Below are 22,248 nucleotides of genomic sequence, written 5' to 3'. Positions count from 1 at the left end.
TGAAACGCTAAATATTATGTTAGAACTAAAGCGTACTACAGCTGTACTATGTTGGAACTAAAAACCGCCCTACATGTTGACACCGTTAGTTGTGGTTTAAGGCTTCAGAAGTGATAATTGATTATTTTATAATTTCGATAAAATTAACTTTCAAAATTATCAGTTATGAGATACTTCCAAACTCAAATCAAATTCATTTTGAATACTTCTACACCTGATAAAAATATTATATTTCAGTCGATTCCGGGCTTCGTAAATTCCGGAAGTCGTTTTTACTATTACTATTATTATTTATATCGTTATAAAAAAATAGAAAGAGAAATATCGAAAGGCCTCATGTTTTTGTTAATTAAGCATCAAAAATGGTTCTTATTTTACAAAAGTATTGCTATTTTCAAATTGTTTTAATAATAACTTAAAATTTCATGATTTATGGATTTTTTTATGTTGTAAGCGACTAAAGATGGCGGCAAATTATGATTTGGTTCTGTTGCACGGACCAAAATACTGTGTACATTCCTTTTATATTTGTTCATATCAATTATAATTTAACATGGCATCAACAACGTTTTCTATCATATTTAAAATGCATTAGGATCCAATGAAATCGCTTCTTTTTATATGTTATCACATGCTTCAGCCTTAAAGTATAGTAGTGTACTACTAGGGCCTATGTAGACAGAATTGCCCGTAGGATTTCTCAGAGACGTATATATCGCATGTTATAGAAGTCTCTGGCTTTGTACTGATGCTGAATCGAATTTTGAACCTTGTGATCGGACATGCTTTTATTGATTAAATCGTATGTATCAATTACATCAATAAAAGCCCCGATCATCGCAAATCTCGGGTTGTTCTCTACTGAGCCTACTCCAATAATATATTAGAGGTTAACACGACAGGAAAGATTTGATAGACTGTCATGTGGTGTCAATTAATTTTTCAGGGTAGAAACATACTTTGTGAGAAGTTATCATCACCAATTCATGAAAGAGTTTGCCCACATGACTACTTCAGAGACAATGCAGTTGGTCTTCGAGATGTCATTCTTCAAGTTATCAGCTTACTGAAAAAGGTTTGTTGTATCGCCTATAGATATGTCTACAGGAATCAAACGTTCTGTGATTTATAATAACAGTAAGAAGGATACTGTTTTTATGAATATATCATACAATTGTTCAACCACATAACATGTTGGTACACTGTATAGCCTTGATTGTATTTATGTTTAGACGTCATTATCAGACATTTTTATAGATAATTGCACTTCAATAGTTGCATAATTTATAATCAATGAATACAGAATCTTCTGATTTATTTTAAATCTCTGTCATTATTAGCAAGGGACAGAATTGAAAGAAAGGAGAGTTCTGTATTGAAAACTGGGGAGTTCCAGATCTAGAGAAGACTGTTGATTTTACCAACCAGTTTTCTTTACATTTTGCATACTAATTACTTCCGAGTGTGATAGTTCATGTTCATGGATATGGGCATTTCAGCAGCATAGTCCGATAGTTAAAGCTTTTGTGACTGTGCAGTTGAGTGTTGTGTCTGTATACTGTAATTTAAGCAATGTTGAGCGTGCACGTGGTCATATATATATTGGTGACTAATTCACTGTACCCTGCATTATATTAATTGGTACATGTTACATTTGGTAGCAGCGAACGGGCCTGGTATTCTGTATAGTGTGCCCTTGGACAGCATGGAAAGAACAATGTTCCTGGAGACTTATTAGTGACTATAAGGGGTCTGGTCATGAGGCGACACCGCTATAAATAACAACAAGCTTAAGAGGGACAGTTGTGTGTGCTTGGTTGAACCCATGGAAGCTTCAGCATGTGCATTATAATATAATATAAGCTTATCGAGGAAGGGGGTAATGTGATGGTTCATGGATATGGGCATTTTAGATGCATAGTCTGATAGCTAACTTTTGTGGCTGTGCCCCCTGTGCGGTTGAGTGTTGTGTCTGTGTACCGTATTTAAGCTACGTCAAGAGTGGTCAGCTCTTGTATGGGTGACCACTCCAGATCCGTTGTACCCCCAGTGCACATTACACAAGTATATTATATATCGGTGTATCTTATCCCTTTACGACTTACAATAAATGTTACATATATGTTTCAGGAACTTGAGATAGATCAAATTTTTAGTCCCCTGCCATTTGAAAAACAGGGGACTATAGGTTTAGCCTCCGTCGTCCGTCCGTCCGTCTGTCTGTAGACACTTTTTGTCTGGACAACTCCTCCTAAACCGAGGGGCTGATTCCAATGAAACTTCACACAAATATTAATGACCATGTGTAAATGTGCATGCCACTTTCTTTTTCTCAAAATTATGGTTGCTATGGCAACTGGTCACTATAAACAGGTTTTCCGATAAGAACGATAACTTTAAGTTTGTCCGGACAACTCCTTCCAAACCAAAGGGTAAACGTTGCTTTCAATGAAACTTCACACAAATATAGAGGACCATGTGTAGATGTGCTTGTCACTTTCTTTTTCTCAAAATTATGGTTGCTATGGCAACTGGTCACTAGTATATTACTGGGTTATCTAAGTTAGCCTCTAATTATCAGTTCCAATTCACCATTGACTCATGCAGATTGCGGGGGTATATGTATTAGTCAGCCATCCTGGTGACGGTTCTAGTTGTTTTTGTTTTTTTAAATATTTGTTGTCCGCAACCTGAAATATTGGGAAAACTAGTTTAATACATATATCTATTGAAGTTCTGTCGAAAATAAATGGTAAATAAAAAGGTGCACTCCTAGGTCAGACAGGGGACTTTGTATTGCTGTTGCAATACTATCCATCCTTGTTGCATTCTAGATCACTTATCTGTATTAAAGCTAGAAAAGTTTATTAAGGATTTCCTTATGAATTTGATATCCCTTTATATCAAATGTAATGACTGTACAATTGCACAAGTAAACAATAATATATTTACAATATAGAATCAGATTAGAGATCCCGAGCTCCGATTGAGGTTGATCGATCAAGACAGTGTTTGTTTGATTGATTCTTTAGACAACAGGCACCTTAAGAAATATGTTATCAATATACAATGTATTTTGTTTGATGACAAAGCATGCATACTATAGGGATAAAAACTAACAAATCATGCATACTATAGGGATAAAAAAATACAAAATTGTGAATATTTTTTATTCATAGTAAACTGTTAACTGGTGTACATTCATATAGTACGGTAATAATTTGTGTAACATGGGTTTATAACAGACTTGAAAAGTGATTAAATGAACATAATTACTGTTAAAGTTTACATAAAAATGCATTAAACTGATATTTTAAAACATGGCTATGATTTTACCCCTATTTGGGTGAATGTTTTAACAGGTACAGTACTAGTGTATATCCCTTTTGCTTCATGTTTGATGATAATTGATCACAACTTTTAAAGTGATTCCTAACACTGGTAATAATTCGCCATTTTCTTCAGAACAAAAAAGTGGTGGTGGATGATGAGAATGCTGCAGCTACAACCAGAGACTCGTACATCAGAATGGTACACAGAAAGGTTCTGTATCCAATATTTTATCAAAAATAATATTACACTGAAAATTAAAGCCTGAGAATTAAGTCTTTATAGAGATTTCTTTATTGATAATCATGCATAAAAAATGTTGGTCAAACTCTGAAGGAGAATCATACGTAGACTCATTTTATACAATTTTAATAGGCTGTACAAAGGTAAACTGCATATACTGGGTATACAAATGTGATGCTTCATTAATTAGGATGCAAAAAAAATTTAAAGGGTTTTGGACACATAGGGTATTTTTCCATTTTCTGTTAGCCCGACCCCATAAATGTTGGCTGACACAGGTTTCACCTCGCCTTACAAAGCTGTTTATCTATTTTAGGCCAGTAGGGGGATATTGCTGCTGGCTGAAAAATTTTAATGAGCTAGGTGGTCACGTGGTCCACCGCGTCATCTGGTTCACCTCACCAGTATCACTAGGCTAGAATCTGCCTTGTTATATGCATTTATAGAGGGAAACTTCAAAGAGCCCCATATTATTTTGTAAACATTGAAAGCAATGACAGCGAATGTCCTGATTTTATCATCTTACATGTTTAGATTTTCTTTCCACACCTCATGTCTGTAATTGTATAATCAAAATAGTAGACCAGCGGACAATATCATAACCTTGGTAATTTACTAATTTTTTTTTATTTTAAAAACTCAAACAATGGCATATACACTATAGGTCTACTCAGAGATGTAAATATCACATATGTGATATATACATCTCTGGTCTACTATACAGTGAGGTGACAAAATGATCTCACTTGTGCAGTCTTTTTACGGTGATTAATTTTCCTAGCCTTGTTAACCATTTTATTTTTGGCATAATTTGATAAGATTTTGTACACTTTTAAGAACATGTTTTACCCTTTCCTGACGTAATATTAACATAAAAATATCCATTTCTTAATTTTGCAAGATAAAGATTTGATAAAAATGCAGTAGTTTGAAATACAGTTGTCTCATCGTGATGTAATTTAATTAGATAGTACGTAATCACAGAACTGATTTTTTTTTATATCTAAGACGATACATGGGTTTTTTGTACATTGAACTTTGAGGATTTCCTTTGTACATATTAAATCAAGAATTTTTAAATATTGATTGAAATTAAAGCGTTCAGATAATTTTGTACTCAAAGCATGTTATGATGACATGTTGGAAACTAAAGATCCTTGGATTCTTTATTTAAATCAGGAACTTTGAACTGTCAATCTTGGGTAAATGTTTGAAGAAATCAGTTACTGTTCTGATCAATTTTACAGTAATGTATTCAAACAACATCCTCTTTTGACAATTTCCTTAAAGAATGTTTTATGAATGTTATAAAAGGAAATGTATTTGATGTGGTGAAAATGTTACGCAGACATTCGTATTGATTTGATTAAAACATATCATTTTAAATACTCTAGTATGTTTAAACGTATTCAGTTACTCAAAGAACATATTTATAAAAGAAGTGAACAATTTAGGAAAATATTTATCACTAGCAAATAAACTTAAGGAAAGATTTTTTATAAGATTTTAATTAGAATATATTCATTTTTAATGATTATTTCTCTGTTTCCCTGTAACAAATCTGACAAATTAGCTTATTGAATTATAAATCATGTAAGAGGATGCCTTTGTCCATTAATGTTATATACTATTTTATCCAATAAGTTGTAAAACTTATGGAATAAAGTTGAATTGAATACAATTGTTTAATGAATAACGGGATCATCACTGGAGTACAATGTAAAGTATTCCCACATCACAAAACCTTTGGTAGATAGTGTGTAAATAGTGATTTAATGCGACACACATTTGGGTGTTTATAACGTTAGTTATACTATCATCTCGTCAGCAGTGAACCTGTGACGTAGGGGGCTGACCGACCTCGTTATCAGAATGAAATTTTGCATATAGGTCAGTTGTCCAGATGGACCCATACCATGCCCTGTATCTCAGCGTGTATATACACAACCCCAGGAGTGTGAGGTAATTTGACTGGCTTTTCAGAAAACCAACCTATAGACAACTTTTACCTTTTTGTGTCTAAAACCCTTTAAATACTGAAAGTGTAACAAGCATTATAATATGTAGCTGATATTGAAATGCAAACTACTGGTTACATTTATTTGACAGGAATCTTCAAAAACTATTGCCTCAGTAAAAGTGCTACCTGCAAATGGTCGATTACAACTGCTTTGGTCTCGCGAGTATAGTCTGGCAGAAAATTCAGTTGGAGTAACATCACAAGAACTTTCTGTACAAGATAAGGATATAAACAAATGGTTTTCAGAGGGGAACGAAGATCAAATCAGTTACTGCAGCAATGAAGGTAAGACAGATTTACACTGTTACCTGGGTAATAGGATCAGTAAAATCACTCCATTGGTGATTTACACTGTTACCTGGGTAATAGGATCGGTAAAATCACTCCATTGGTGATTTACACTGTTACCTGGGTAATAGGATCGGTAAAATCACTCCATTGGTGATTTACACTGTTACCTGGGTAATAGGATCGGTAAAATCATTCCATTGGTGATTAACACTTTTACCTGGATAATAGGATCGGTAAAATCACTCCATTGGTGATTTACACTGTTACCTGGGTAATAGGATCGGTAAAATCACTCCATTGGTGATTTACACTGTTACCTGGGTAATAGGATCGGTAAAATCACTCCATTGGTGATTTACACTGTTACCTGGGTAATAGGATCGGTAAAATCACTCCATTGGTGATTTACACTGTTACCTGGGCAATAGGATCGGTAAAATCACTCCATTGGTGATTTACACTGTTACCTGGGCAATAGGATCGGTAAAATCACTCCATTGGTGATTTACACTGTTACCTGGGCAATAGGATCGGTAAAATCACTCCATTGGTGATTTACACTGTTACCTGGGCAATAGGATCGGTAAAATCACTCCATTGGTGATTTACACTGTTACCTGGGCAATAGGATCGGTAAAATCACTCCATTGGTGATTTACACTGTTACCTGGGCAATAGGATCGGTAAAATCACTCCATTGGTGATTTACACTGTTACCTGGGTAATAGGATCAGTAAAATCACTCCATTGGTGATTTACTTTTAATACTAAAAATGTTAATAGATTTCCACCCTGGTTTATAGAAGAGACTAGTATTCGCATGTATTATTTAATCCATTTGTATGTACATGTATATCAACTCCAAAGTTAAAAAAGTCAACACTTTGTTTAATAATATTTCTACCACAATACCCTGTGTTATTCAACTCTCAAACCATCAGTTAATCATTACAGCTGTTGAATATTAAAAATCTGTTTATACCACACGTGGTATAAACTCTGTACGCATTTTGATTGGCTAACACGGTGAACTTTGACCCAAGCTGCAATTGTTATTGACGTCATCAATAATCTAATGACGTCACATCACCGGGTCCCGGACGTCACCGGTACACTTTATTTGCATACGCGAAATTATACTTGACCACGTTTCCCTTTGATTCAAGCTGATATTATTGTGGTAGAAACAGGTCACACGACTCGAAATTGTTGGATATGGAATTTATTTCACATTCGTAAGTTATTTTTTAAAAGTTGCAAAAAACACTCGCTAAAGCTTGTGTCTTTTGTAACTTTAAAAATACCTTACTCGTGTGAAATAAATTCCATATCCAACAACCACTCGTTGTGTAACCTCTATATCCCCAACTACCAAAGTCAAAAGCCTTTTCAAAATTTATTATCAAAAGCATACCTTGAATTTCTTTTTCTTCTGCATATTGCATTATATCATGAATGAATTTTGTATTTCCCCAATATATCTCCTTGTTATAAAACCTGTCTGATCATTGTTTATTAAGTTATGCAATACTTTTAAACTCTGTTCTAAGTATTGACATTAATATTCTCTTGAGGTCTAACAATGATGTTATGGATTCAGTTTATGAAAATGATGTTTCAAACTTCACTTTTTGTAGTTACAATTTTGAAACCTTTTTTTAAGTGGTCTGTAGATCAGTTTGATATGTTATGGTCTAAATTTTTACCATGGATGTTCTTGTAGGGCCTAACAATTAATGATACATAGATTGTATCTGTGAAACCAATTAAATTTTTCAAATTATTGATATGTTAGGGACAGTATTCAGGTAAATGCTGTCTGATCAATCTTAAAGAACATTTATCAAATAACAGTTGCAGATGCTGAATTAGACCTGCATTTCACATTCCCATTAACATTGTTGAAAGGAAGATTTGTGTGGTATATAATTATATTTGAGACACTCTAAGTGATATACAGATTACACTTATTAATAAGCACTAAAATCTGTTTTATTGGCCGCAGTCAGTCTTTCCAATAAATTTGCAGCGGTATGTTAATTATAAACGCACCACAAAACTACCAACGCACCCGATTCACTGATGGCCTTATCCAAAGCTCTTTTAACAAAAAAAAGGCTTATTAAGAACATCCATCAGCAAACATCAGGGCAAATATAATTATCATAAATGATCTAAATAATAGTATTTCTTTGCAGTTTCTAATCCTTGTGATGATGAAGGTATTGAAGTGTTTGAGAAAACAATACCATTGACTGTCAGATCACAGTATAAGGTATGTGTCATTAAGTCTGTCCCAGCATAAAGTATGTGTCATTAAGTCTGTCCCAGTATAAGTTATGTGTCATTATGTCTGTCCCAGTATAAGGTATGTGTCATTAAGTCTGTCCCAGTATAAGGTATGTGTCATTAAGTCTGTCCCAGTATAAGGTATGTGTCATTAAGTCTGTCCCAGTATAAGGTATGTGTCATTAAGTCTGTCCCAGTATAAGGTATGTGTCATTAAGTCTGTCCCAGTATAAGGTAGGTGTCATTAAGTCTGTCCCAGTATAAGGTGTGTGTCATTAAGTCTGTCCCAGTATAAGGTATGTGTCATTAAGTCTGTCCCAGTGTAAGGTATGTGTCATTAAGTCTGTCCCAGTATAAGGTACATGTATATGTGTCATTAGGTCTGTCCCAGTGTAAGATATGTGTCATTAAGTCTGTCCCAGTATAAGGTATGTGTCATTAAGTCTGTCCCAGTATAAGGTATGTGTCATTAAGTCTGTCCCAGTATAAGGTATGTGTCATTAAGTCTGTCCCAGTATAAGGTGTGTGTCATTAAGTCTGTCCCAGTATAAGGGATGTGTCATTAAGTCTGTTCCAGTATAAGGTATGTGTCATTAAGTCTGTCCCAGTATAAGGTATGTGTCATTAAGTCTGTCCCAGTATAAGGTATGTGTCATTAAGTCTGTCCCAGTATAAAGTATGTGTCATTAGGACAGGTCTGTCCCAGTATAAAGTATGTGTCATTAAGTCTGTCCCAGTATAAGGTATGTGTCATTAAGTCTGTCCCAGTATAAAGTATGTGTCATTAGGTCTGTCCCAGTATAAGGTATGTGTCATTAAGTCTGTCCCAGTATAAAGTATGTGTCATTAAGTCTGTCCCAGTATAAGGTATGTGTCATTAAGTCTGTCCCAGTATAAGGTATGTGTCATTAGGTCTGTCCCAGTATAAGGTATGTGTCATTAAGTCTGTCCCAGTATAAGGTATGTGTCATTATGTCTGTCCAAGTATAAGGTATGTGTCATTAAGTCTGTCCCAGTATAAGGTATGTGTCATTATGTCTGTCCCAGTATAAGGTATGTGTCATTATGTCTGTCCAAGTATAAGGTATGTGTCATTAAGTCTGTCCCAGTATAAGGTATGTCATTAAGTCTGTCCCAGTATAAGGTATGTGTCACTAAGACTGTCCCAGTATAAGGTATGTGTCATTAAGTCTGTCCCAGTATAAGGTATGTGTCATTAAGTCTGTCCCAGTATAAGGTATGTGTCATTAAGTCTGTCCCAGTATAAGGTATGTGTCATTAAGTCTGTCCCAGTATAAGGTATGTGTCATTAAGTCTGTCCCAGTATAAGGTATGTGTCATTATGTCTGTCCCAGTATAAGGTATGTGTCACTAAGTCTGTCCCAGTATAAGGTATGTGTCATTAAGTCTGTCCCAGTATAAGGTATGTGTCATTAAGTCTGTCCCAGTATAAGGTATGTGTATGTGTCATTAAGTCTGTCCCAGTATAAGGTATGTGTCATTATGTCTGTCCCAGTATAAGGTATGTGTCATTAAGTCTGTCCCATTATAAGGTATGTGTCATTAAGTCTGTCCCAGTATAAGGTATGTGTCATTAAGTCTGTCCCAGTATAAGGTATGTGTCATTAAGTCTGTCCCAGTATAAGGTATGTGTCATTAAGTCTGTCCCAGTATAAGGTGTGTGTCATTAAGTCTGTCCCAGTATAAGGTGTGTGTCATTAAGTCTGTCCCAGTATAAGGTATGTGTCACTAAGTCTGTCCCAGTATAAGGTATGTGTCATTAAGTCTGTCCCAGTATAAGGTATGTGTCATTAAGTCTGTCCCAGTATAAGGTATGTGTCATTAAGTCTGTCCCAGTATCAGGTATGTGTCATTAAGTCTGTCCCAGTATAAGGTATGTGTCATTATGTCTGTCCCAGTATAAGATATGTGTCATTAAGTCTGTCCCAGTATAAGGTATGTGTCATTAAGTCTGTCCCAGTATAAGATATGTGTCATTAAGTCTGTCCCAGTATAAGTTATGTGTCATTAAGTCTGTCCCAGTATAAGGTATGTGTCATTAAGTCTGTCCCAGTATAAAGTATGTGTCATTAAGTCTGTACCAGTATAAGGTATGTGTCATTAAGTCTGTTCCAGTATAAGGTATGTGTCATTAAGTATGTCCCAGTATAAGGTATGTGTCATTAAGTCTGTCCCAGTATAAGGTATGTGTCATTATGTCTGTCCCAGTATAAGGTATGTGTCATTAAGTCTGTCCCAGTATAAGGTATGTGTCATTAAGTCTGTCCCAGTATAAGGTATGTGTCATTAAGTCTGTCCCAGTATAAGTTATGTGTCATTATGTCTGTCCCAGTATAAAGTATGTGTCATTAAGTCTGTCCCAGTATAAAGTGTGTCATTAAGTCTGTCCCAGTATAAGTTACAGATGTATATTTCACTGACGGCTGGTGCTATTAGATATACTTATTGAATGCATACTTGACCTATTTTTCATTTATGATGGATGTACCATGGTATTATTAAACTAACCTTTGTGTTTGTTCTTAATACGTGCAATACAATTATTATATTAATCACCCTGTCTTTTTAGGGGGCAATTAAAAAGTGTGCAAACAAGCAAAATTATAGTTACTAATTACCTGCCAAACACTTGGTTCAAGGCTTACCACAGAATAACGGAGCAAGTTGTATAATGTACATTGAAGTTTGTAGTGGCTAGTTTTTAGTGATAAACCTTGACTACATATATGCTATAGCTGTATATCAAAGATAAGTATTCTGATTTCTGCGATATGTATTTTATGACTGTTTTCCTTCATCACCGATACAGTTTGAGGTGCCTGCCCTGTGTATGCAGTGGGAAGGAATGTTGTGTAGTTCTACTGAAGAGCCTTGTCTTCGCCCTGAGGTGGTGTCTATCTGTCGACATTGGTCGGATGTCAACACAGGGGGACGAATATTTGTTATCTGTGATAACACTGTCGGTATGTCAGGTCTGTAGTTATAAACATTCAGCTTATTACTGTTAAAACTGTCACATTTTTGTATTTGATTGGTAGCAAGTTGTCATGGAGGTCAGCTTCTTCAGCAAAGGTCTATTTTTTATAGATTTAGTCTGTATTATTTATTATATTGAGACATGTATCTTCCTATGAAGGTTAATTAATGCATGCATTTGCAGCCATTCTGTATCAAAACCCTGTTATATCAATATGTGCAAATGTAGATGTTCAAATGTATTAATAAAACTTAATGTATTGCTTGATTAGAATATTTTGCTACGCCTGTCAAATTTGGTGGTTGTTTATATTATTGTATGGTGCTGTCCGTCCGTCCATCTGTCTCTCCGGCGTTAACTTTTGTTTGTCTGGCTATCTTCTCCAACATTTTCCAACTGATCTCTTGGAAACTTAGTATACATTATATTCATGATATGAAGTTGTGTTTTCATGAACAGAATTCTATTTAACTATTTGAAATTGAACTTTGACTTTGTTGTGAAAGGTGAGATTTATAGCATGCCAGCTGGCCACACATAAAGTGATGCAAATTTTATTTTAATGCAAGATAGTATGTAACACTATTTGGCATTAAAGGGGCAATATATTGTTCCACCTCGCTGTACTCTTGTTCAAAATTGATATTTGTTGTTTTTCGCTCACTGCATCAGAATAGAAGGGGGTGGGATGAGGGGTAATGATCACCTTAACATCATCATCATCAATTGAGAAAATTATTTTTTCAAGCACTTTTGGATAACTATATACTGTTTTGTGGAGATTGATCCAAAAAGAATTTTCTTCTTATCTTTTTATTTATTCAATTTGTTAATCTTTGAATATCAATCTTTAGTCCACCATCATAAGGTGGTGAGCTCTATATTCCAATCACCCTTTGTCTTTGGTCTGTCCATGACAATCTTTGTTATCACTATTTCTTGAGAAGTACTGAAAGGATGTTTCTCAATCATCACATGTAAGCTCCACTTTGCCCCTATTTGTGCCCATCCTATTTTGAGACTGATCAGGTAAACTAATTTGCCTGCAGGTAAACACCTTTGGTTTTTACAGTTCAAAGTTTGTCATCACTATTTCTTGAAAAAGTACTGTAGGGATATTTCTCAAACTTCATAATGTACTTTAGGTTTTCCTTGGTCCTTAGTTGTGCCTGTTTAATTGTAAGTCTGATCGGGAAAACAAAAATACCAACAGTCTGTCATCTTTGATATTGACTGTTTAAGACAGTTATCACTGATGAGTACTGTAAGAATCCTTCTCAATCTTTATAGGTAGGTTACAACTGGTCCATTGTTGTGCCCATTCTATTTTTAGTAGTATCTTGAAATCAAAATAGTCCAAAGGAGGCCATCTTGGATTTTGATAGTTGAAATTTGTTATTGATATATATGTCAGAAAGTTCTTCCTAGATCTCTCTTAGACTTCATATGTAGGTTTTCCATGTTTTGAAATATGATTAAGAGAAAGAGGGGGAAAAAGAGAAAATATGAGTCTTTCATATACATGTAGGACCGATTTGGATAATTCAAGGGTGGATGCCAAGTGGACAACTCTAGGATCTCTTGTTATTAGTATGAAACTTGTCATCGATAGGCAAGTTATTTGTTGTTCTCAAACAGCTTTTGTAGTTAGATGTTTTTAATTCGCAATATTTTACTTAATCTTAAAGACACACCAGTAATTATAAAATATACTAATGCTGAATGCTGCAATTGATATTTCATAAATGCTGTTTCATTATTGATGAAATATGTTTAATTTTGCATCACTTTGATATTACAAAATATTTTTTAGCCTTTTTGGCCAGAAGGACCTGTGATCATGAGTTTATCCCATGATATGGCATCCATTGTTGGTCATTTTTCCCTTAAAATTGCTACAGCTAGTCATGAATAACTGAATAGATTTTGACCAAATTGGGTCAGAGGCATCCTTTAGAATGGGACACAAATTTGGAATAAATAGTTGCTCTAGCTGGCCCCTTTTGGACTTGAGGGGTGGGGCCCTATAGATGAATAGAGGTGACATTTTTAAAATGGCTACTATTCTGCAATGATCAGTGAGATTTCCAGGGGAGTGATGTAGACCCCTTATGTGATAGATCCAATGTACACTTTTAGTAGGTCATGATCTATTATTTTGTTTGTAATATATTAGGAACATCTGGGCAACAGGAAAAGGCTAAGCACAGACACATAATGCAGAGCCTAGTCAAACAGGTATGTTGTCAATAATAGGATGTTTTTATTTCTGATATCTGTTGTTTGAGAACCTTCCTATTAAGTTGCTACCCTAAGGTGGTAATCTTTGCTGTGGATTTGATTTCGCTATATTCACATTAAAAACAGCATGGAAATAAATGCATGTACCCAATGAATATTTCATTTCATACCGGTATATACATGTTCACACAGATACATTGAAGTGATTACTGTAGAATGTATAAGGTACTGTATGGTTACACAAAGGTTAAGGCTGTCAACTATTTCTGACTGGTATAGTAGCCCAGCAAAAGACTACATGTATGCGGTATACATTAATTTACATTATAATCTATTAATCATGTTTTGATATATATATATTGGTATGCTGTCGCCGAAACACATAAAAAGTAGCTTGCACTTGTTTTCTGATAATTACATTTTTATTTTCATTTCTATCAAGTTAATGCTTTGAAGATAAAAATGTTGTTTACTACCTGTTATGATTTGTAACAAATTATAATATTTTCACAGATTTCTGAATAGGGCAGTTTTGCGTATTAGTTAGCAGCATTTCACAACAGGTCATATCCTTACAACTCAAATGATATCATAAACGAAGTACACGGGTGTTAATTCATACTTGTAGCTTTTTTAATTGTGGTAGAAACAGGTCACACAAAATCACTCACACAAGAGTATTTTGTAACATTGGAAAAATAACTAATGAGAATGAAAAAATACCCTATATACAACAACCATGAGTTTTGTAACCTCTGTTTTTCTATGTAACAATTCCACAGATGTAGATATACATGTATATTTACTACACAAAAGCTATGTACAATTTGTATGTGATATATAGTCCTTCATCTAAGTATACATATTTGATAGTCCAGCACACTCTGTCTGTCTCTGGGCGGTTTAATCCTATCCTAGTTGGCTGTTTTTATGATTTATAACACACTTACTGTACATATCCTTGTAGACTGTGTAACTTTATATTTTTATTCTGGGCTAAGTTGGATAGCTTAAATTTTGTATGCACTGTGCTGTATATTGTACTAGAATGCTGATATTTTTTTGTGACTACTAAATACAATGTTACTGAAATCTCTTTTTAATTTTACTCCATTTTCAAAATAATAATGATTTAATGAAATTGGGGCAGAAAGAGGGATCAAGGTTGATGGACAAATAGAATCTTACATGGGCCTGTAAATGTTACATGGACAGGGATTGTCTTAACTTGAGTGTGAGCTTGGCACATGAGGGTTGAGATATCCCTGTCCATGTTACAGACCCTTGTTTTCACACAGTGGCGTCACCCTATCGAGAACAAGAGCACGTTCAAAGAGCACGTGTAGCTTGTGTTTTCCCTAGGGTGAGATAAGAAAATCTCTCCCCGGTAAAACAGCGGATATCCCTGTCCAGGGTGAGAGAATGATAGAATCTTTCACCCCCTTGGGGGTGAGAGACAGGGGACCCAAGGGGAAGGTTCTTAAGTTGCTAAACACAAGGCTTGCCGAGTGTTTGGCAGCTTAATTATCTTACCCCGAGGGTTGAGATTCCCCTGTCTCACTTCCATGGGGGTGAATGATTATTTTTCTCTCACCATGTTTAATGTCTGGTGTATCTAATATTGACGTTACATCAATGCAAGGAAATGTTGATGTGATGTGATTGAATTGTCGACGTGACATCATTATACTGTTGCCGTGACATCATGTTATTGTTGATGTAAAAAATGCCTATACAGGCCTTGTACCATCTTGAAGTAGGATCCCTTTAGCTATCCTGGCCGTACTCCATCTTGGAGTAGGATGTCTTCAGCTATCCTGGCCTTACTCCATCTTGGAGTAGGATGTCTTCAGCTATCCTGGCCTTACTCCATCTTGGAGTAGGATGTCTTCAGCTATCCTGGCCATACTCCATCTCGGAGTAGCATCCCTTTAGCTTCCCAAACCTTACTCCATCTTGGAGTAGCATCCTTTTAGCTATCCTCGAGCCATACTCCATCTCGGAGTAGCATCTCTTTAGCTTCCCAATTGAAGCCTTACTCCATCTTGGAGTAGTATCCCTTTAGCTTCACAGGCCATACTTTATCTAGGAGTAGCATCCCTTTAGCTATCCTGGTCTTATTCATCATGGAGTAGGATTCCTTTAGCTATCCAGGCCTTACTTCAAGATCCTTGCTCCATCTTGGAGTCTTGGAATATTTAGATATAGCTGAAATATAAAGTTTATCTGATATGTTAACTGTGCCTGAAGTATATATCCAGTCAGAAAATTCTAGCAAAGGATAGATAAATGGATCCTACTCCAATATTGAGTAAGGCCTGGATAGCTGAAGGGGTACTTCTAGATATAGCTAAATCCTACACCTGTATCAATAGATTAATTATAATCCTACACCTGTATCTATAGATTAATTATAATCCTACACCTGTATCTAATATAGATTAACCATAATACCACAGCTGTCTCTATAGATTAACCATAATACCACACCTGTATCTATAGATTAACTATAATCCTACACCTGTATATATAGATTAACCATAATACCACACCTGTATCTATTGATTAACTATAATCCTACACCTGTATCTATAGATTAACCATAATACTATACCTGTATCTATAGATTAACTATAATCCTACACCTGTATCTATAGATTAACCATAATACCACACCTGTATCTATAGATTAACCATAATACCACACCTGTATCTATAGATTAACCATAATACCACACCTGTATCTATAGATTAACCATAATACCACATCTGTATGTATACAATTCAGTTTTCTAGCTGCCCGGTGTACATGTTTTGTATTGAGAGCCCTGCAGACTCTGGAGGGTTTACCAAGCCTCCTAACCCTGGGATACTGGCCTTCCTCCAGTGGCGTCACCACCTCAACATACACACAAAGGTTCTAAATCAAGTTCTTCAAAACTTATTGATAACCTATAATAGAAGTAATGGCATCGTTGCTTTAACATTATTTGTTTATCCTTTGTGTTATTATTAGTTTTCTTTCTGTCATGTACATATTTCAAATTAGTTCTACTGGCAATAAATATTATTATTTTATACACAACTGCTTTAAGTTCTATTGAACCATTGCCAATGAAATAGATATCTTATGATCAGTTTTTCCAAGGGAAAATCTAAATATTTGCCATAGATATGTGTTTTTTCTATTCAAAACATTTGCTGTTGTGTTGGTTTTGTGTTTTATTTCCATTTGATGGTTATCTCCACAGAATAGTGTCTACCTGTATCTGTCCCAGGTTCACAAGGTGATGGCCGAGACTGCAGGCATGCCACATCTTAAGGTAAAATCAAGTTACCATATATTCCTTTTACGTTGCTATTTAACAAACATGATACATGTTACACAATGTAACACAATGTAGTAAATATTGGGACTAACCTGCCTCTTGTCTTAGTTCTCTTATTCAAAGCTGAGGATAGCATGTCTTCATATATCATTATTAACAGTATTTACTGGCAAACTTCTGAGCTAGGTTTCATATTTGCATTGCACCTATTCTATCTTTGACAAATTCAAATGATTGATCAAAGGTCATGCAAGGCCGTTGTTACTGGTTTCATCTTCTCTTTTGTCATCTATAGCAATGTGATATCAATTTAATGACAGATTTTAATACAAAAATTCACAGTAAGTTTTTCGTCATTTGATCAGTTGTTTACTTTTTATATTCCAGCTTTTCAAAATATCATGTGATAAAATAATATAGGTACTTTTTTTTTTTCTTGATCATCATGGCCCTTAATACCTGGATTGTATAGAGATTATACTCAGAAGTCACAGTACTGGGGTTATTCAGTCTTGCTCTCTAGACTAGTGTTTTGGTTTATTTCAGATGTCAAGGGCAGTGCATCAACCTTCTTTGGTAAGTAAATAATTGCCACTAGAACAGGTGCTTGTACTCTAAATTTCCTTAGCCGGTCCTACATGTAGCTTTATAATGGGGATTTACAGAATTCTAAAAATCAGACAAATATACTTCCGAATCTGAAATCCATTGAACGATTGTCATGGTAAGGATTATATTACAGTGGTGAGTAAATGGTATCTAGATCTAATGGCCCCATGTTGTCCTACTACATGTATCCACATTCCTATAAATGTTCATCCCAAATGATACATTCGTATAACATTTCTGTCTATAATCTCATATTTTAAGAATCACAAAATAAAAAACACTTTGTTTCTTAATAAGTACATATATTGCCTAGGTGATTATAATGTCACAATTTATTGTTCTACTCACAAATTTCATTGTTACTCCAAACTTCACCTTGGAATTAACTGATGCCGGCCTATGAAGGCTAGCAATTCAAAACTTGTTGGCAACAAGCTGCGTTTGATAGTATGATATACTGCTTGGAAAGCTGGCTACCATAGTTGCTACATATACTATATGATATATGATTATATTGCAATGTGTGCTGTTTCTGTTAATTGCCTTGCAGGTTGCCTCAAGTCATGTTTACAGCATTCCAAATATCCCACCATATCTAAAAGTTCTGGACATATTACCTCCAGAGAACTTGGAACAAAAAACACCGGAGATTCCTGGATTTTGTGAAATCTCTTCATTTCACGACAATGTGATCAGCATGCATCTAGGCTATGGTCGAAGAGAGTGTTTGTTTGCTGATGGTGTAAATACCATAACAAGGTTAGTTTTTTTCTACCATAATCAGAAATTATTAGATTTGTCTCGCTCGTGAAAATGTACTTTAGAGTAGGTGTACGTAATATCGCACACTTTTGCTATGTATTTATTATTATACAATACATTCAAGAAAGTATACCCTACATTGTTAGATTTACATGTACAAACGCTTCCTAACATTCAAGTGTGTAACCTGATGTGCTCACACATCACTGACCTGATGTGCTCACACATCACTGCGCATGGAAGCTTTACATGTTGTTAACTTATGTTTACATGTATTTCTGGGTTTGAAGATGATCAGGAACAAAATTTCCATCTTACTTCTTTAATTTTGTTGGTTAAGAATAGTTTTCAAATCATTTCGTAGACTAGAAATATCCTAAACAAAAAATTATCCCTATGCTATGCATGAAATAGTATTTAAAACAAAATTTTTGAAAATTAGAAAGTGTCAACTTCCTGCCATTTTTGCTTTTAAGTAATGACCACTCCTTCCGGAATCGTTATAAACAAATTGAGAATATTTAAGATGGCAAAATTACAGTGAAAGTCTTGCACTTGTCACCCTATAAACAAAAAAAACAGCCCTCAGCCACTTGAAGGAAAATCGCAAAAAAAAAATGTTAGATGTATTGAGTAAATATATGTATTGTGCAAAATTACGTACCCTTGCGATAGTGTGAACTTCTTAATATACAATGTATATGTAATTTGATAAGTCATTACCCTAAAGTTGATAACATCAGATTATTAGATTGCATACTTTTATTGACACTGCTGTACATAATGTATGTGTGTTTACTCTTATTAGATTCAACAAGATGTATTGCGAGATGGCCTCCTTGGCCACAGACACTGTTAGTAAGTTTTCCAAGGCAAATTCAGTGAATGAGCTAGAAGCCAATGTTGATGATGAGAAGTTACCTGCCAAGAAACTCTGCCTGTCCAGATCATTATCATCAGATCGTGAATTGCCTCACTGGATGATGTCAGATAGGAAAACCAAACAAATCTCTCAATCCAAGTCGCCTAAACCATCCACAAGTAGAGCAGATAGCACAGAGTCAACCCATAGCAAGTATAAGTATGTCAAACAGTGCATCATATATTCAACAATTCTTAATAAGGATGCTGTGTATCATTTCATTTGTATCATCAGCTCTTGAGATGATTCAGAATCCAACATTTTTGCTGAATCTTTTAGTTTGCTGAAATAATTTTGAATTGATTGAAGGAAACTAGCAAACTTAAGGGTATTATTTTGCTAGATAATAATTTTTTGAGATACATGTTTTTAAACCCCAGATCAATATTTAGTGGAAATATTTTTTGACTTCCTATCTATCTATTTTGTATAACGGTAAATCATATTTTTTTTACAAAACAGTCAAAATCTACAGTTGTTTAATATATTTTGCAGCTACAGCATTATGTTTTATGACAAGTTGTAGATCTTATAACATTCATAACAAGTTACTGATCTCTCTTGGTCTTTCTGTGGTTGATAGAAGAACAGAGTATGTGATGACTGAGGTGGAGCTTATAGAGATAGCTGAGGATATACTTAAACAGGTACCCAACAAGTACAGTACTTAATTGTCTCCTTTCTACTTCTCATTGATTTCTACTATTTTTTTTTTTTTTTATTTTCAAATTTTAAATTCAAATTATTCAAAATATCCAACATCACTTATAATGTTATTTATCAGACAAAAATGAATTGACAAAATAATTATCAAAAGGTCATTGACTAATAACTCAAACATCACACTGAAGAGGTCAGTCATATAATGAACGTTTCAATAGCATTGAGTATGCTTGTTGATATCAATTATTCTGCAACAGGCAGGCAGAGAAGATCTCATAAGAAGTATTCAGTTACGACAGACAGAAGAAAATGTAATCAAGAAACATGTTGATTCAACCACGAAAAAACAGGCAAAAGAGAAGGGTGCAAAACAGAGCTTTGCTAGTTCTATGGATGTAGATGATGAAGATAATGATGAAGATGAGTCCTCTATAGATGTACCAAGCTCGAGGTGTGATATTGCACCAGAGGTAACAGTTGCTAAAGTGAAAGTGACAGGACCTACCTCTGGTGTCGTCCCGAGAGGTGTAGTGTCTGGTGGGGACATGGATCAGGTACCAAGCACATCTCTCCTTGATGACTTCCTCATCAGTGAAAACGTCAGAAAAAGGAGCCCAAAGAAATCATTTAGGTAATTCATTTGCAATGTATTGCTTTGTGGTACATTGAAAAGTTGACAAGAAATTAGATTATAATAAGATATTTTGATAACTAGGTGTTATTTCTCTTTTTAATTTAAAATTTATTCTTTATGATAGTATGATGTTGTCACCTGAGATATGACAGAAGAAATGTATATTTAGTATGTTATTGATGGTAAAAATCAGTAATAAAAATCAGGACATTGATTTTAAAACCTACAGATATGGGTAAATTTGATCATAGATTGTAGAGCTTCTGAGATCTTTATTGTCTTTGCCAAAGCAAAATGTACATTGTATGTACATAGGGAAACTACATTGTAGACAGGGGTATATAGTATTTAGTTTATTTTGATACAAAGGTTTGTATGATGGATGCAGACAGTGGATTGTGTGTCAGTGTGGGTTTTTAAATGTACCTTATTCATGTGTAGATCTTCATAAACAGTTTTCAAGTTATAAATAAAATGACCCATTTTGTCATTATCTCACAGTATTTGGTAAACAAGAAGAAAACCACGTGACTAATTCCTTGTTCATAAAAAGATATATCACTTCTTTTTTTCCAGGAAATCTCGAGACACACCTTCCAAGAACGTGACACAATCTGGACATGTTCATTTTTGTGAGAATAGTAATTTGCAAAGGACAAACCTCTTTCAAAACAAACATAAGAAGTTAACCACAAAACCAGATGTATCTCCAAACAGAAATAATCCTGAAAGTGAATCTCCTCCCAATGATGAGCATTCGTCTGACAGCAGTACGAATATTCAGGAAAGGACGGAAAGTACACCTGAAAATGTTACTGAAACTTCTGAAAGGAAGCTTACAGATTTTTCAATATTGGATGAAATTTTCTCATGAAGGCATTAAAAACATCAAATGAAGATATGCTTAAGAATACTTTTAATTATTATATTTGGTAAACCAACATGTAGCTGATCTCTTTCATTTTTGTAGCAAATGACAGGTAGATGCTCTTTTGAGATATTTGTAGGTAGATTAGTTATTTGTTTTATAAACTAAAACGATCCACTGAACCAACAGATTTACTTTCAGCTTCCTGGGCTAAAAAAAACCCATTTTCCTGCTACGAAATGACAAAAGTGAAATATGCACGAGATCTGTATTATAAACCTCGACTCTTCTAGTTATCATCCACCACATACCACATAGTATTGCGTTTTCCTTAATGCCATAATTTGCTATATTGCATGGTCAATGTAAGTATGACTTCTGGTAAATAGTTTCCTATCGGCTCTAAATCTGCTTTCAGGTACATGTACATCTCAGATCTTCAATATTGGCAGTCACGTCTAACTATTTTAGGATGTGTGTTAATGAAGATTCAAATAGAAATGATTAATGTCTTAAATCTTCAACTGGTGCAGTTAAAGAACAGCTTTGCAGTATTGAGTATTGTAAGACGACACTGATATAGATGTTTATGTTTCTGCTTGACCATTGTAGACAACGAATGTGTATAGGTATCGGGTAATAGTAAAACTGTAATAGATGATGCATCATCTCAAAATTTGTCACTTCCACTCGACAAGATAACTAACAAACCAGCCAACAGCATATATAGCTTGTTTATTAACTTGCAAAAGTACACTGTATAGTCCAGCAACACTGGTCTTTCGCTGAAGATAACAACACTTAAATATTTGTAAACATACAATATGATGTACATGTGGAATCATTAAACTATTATACCACTGTACCGTATATTAATACATATGTATTCAACTTATTATATATCACCGTGTAATTCTTCAAATTACATTATATATCATATCAATCAAAATTTAATAATATGTCATACAGTTTAACATTACATACATGTACATGTACATGTATATTCAATATACATTTAAGCATTGAACGGCTTTCAGTTGGCATCCATA

The 22,248-nt window shown here is 34.6% G+C and overlaps 1 protein-coding gene across 2 annotated transcripts; it reads left to right on the top strand.

Annotated features, from left to right (window-relative positions):
• The first annotated feature begins 458 nt into the window (after positions 1–458).
• Positions 459–21,228, top strand: LOC117339122. Of its 2 annotated transcripts, none has more exons than XM_033900534.1 (15): positions 459–511; positions 947–1,075; positions 3,466–3,543; positions 5,683–5,878; positions 8,083–8,159; positions 11,004–11,157; positions 13,348–13,409; positions 16,201–16,329; positions 16,664–16,735; positions 17,288–17,317; positions 17,901–18,109; positions 18,921–19,193; positions 19,618–19,681; positions 19,955–20,328; positions 20,908–21,228. In XM_033900534.1, the coding sequence occupies exons 1-15, from the start codon at positions 464–466 to the stop codon at positions 21,203–21,205; spliced, it is 2,193 nt and encodes a 730-aa protein (XP_033756425.1). In that variant the 5' UTR covers positions 459–463; the 3' UTR covers positions 21,206–21,228. The 2 variants fall into 2 exon arrangements, with proteins under 2 accessions (XP_033756425.1, XP_033756424.1); XM_033900533.1 differs by having other exon boundaries at positions 11,004–11,166.
• Positions 21,229–22,248: the final 1,020 nt, after the last annotated feature.

The sequence above is a fragment of the Pecten maximus genome, chromosome 12 (genome assembly GCF_902652985.1).
Source record: "Pecten maximus chromosome 12, xPecMax1.1, whole genome shotgun sequence".
Lineage (NCBI taxonomy): Eukaryota > Metazoa > Mollusca > Bivalvia > Pectinida > Pectinidae > Pecten > Pecten maximus.
This window is presented reverse-complemented; position numbering and strand designations above follow the sequence as displayed.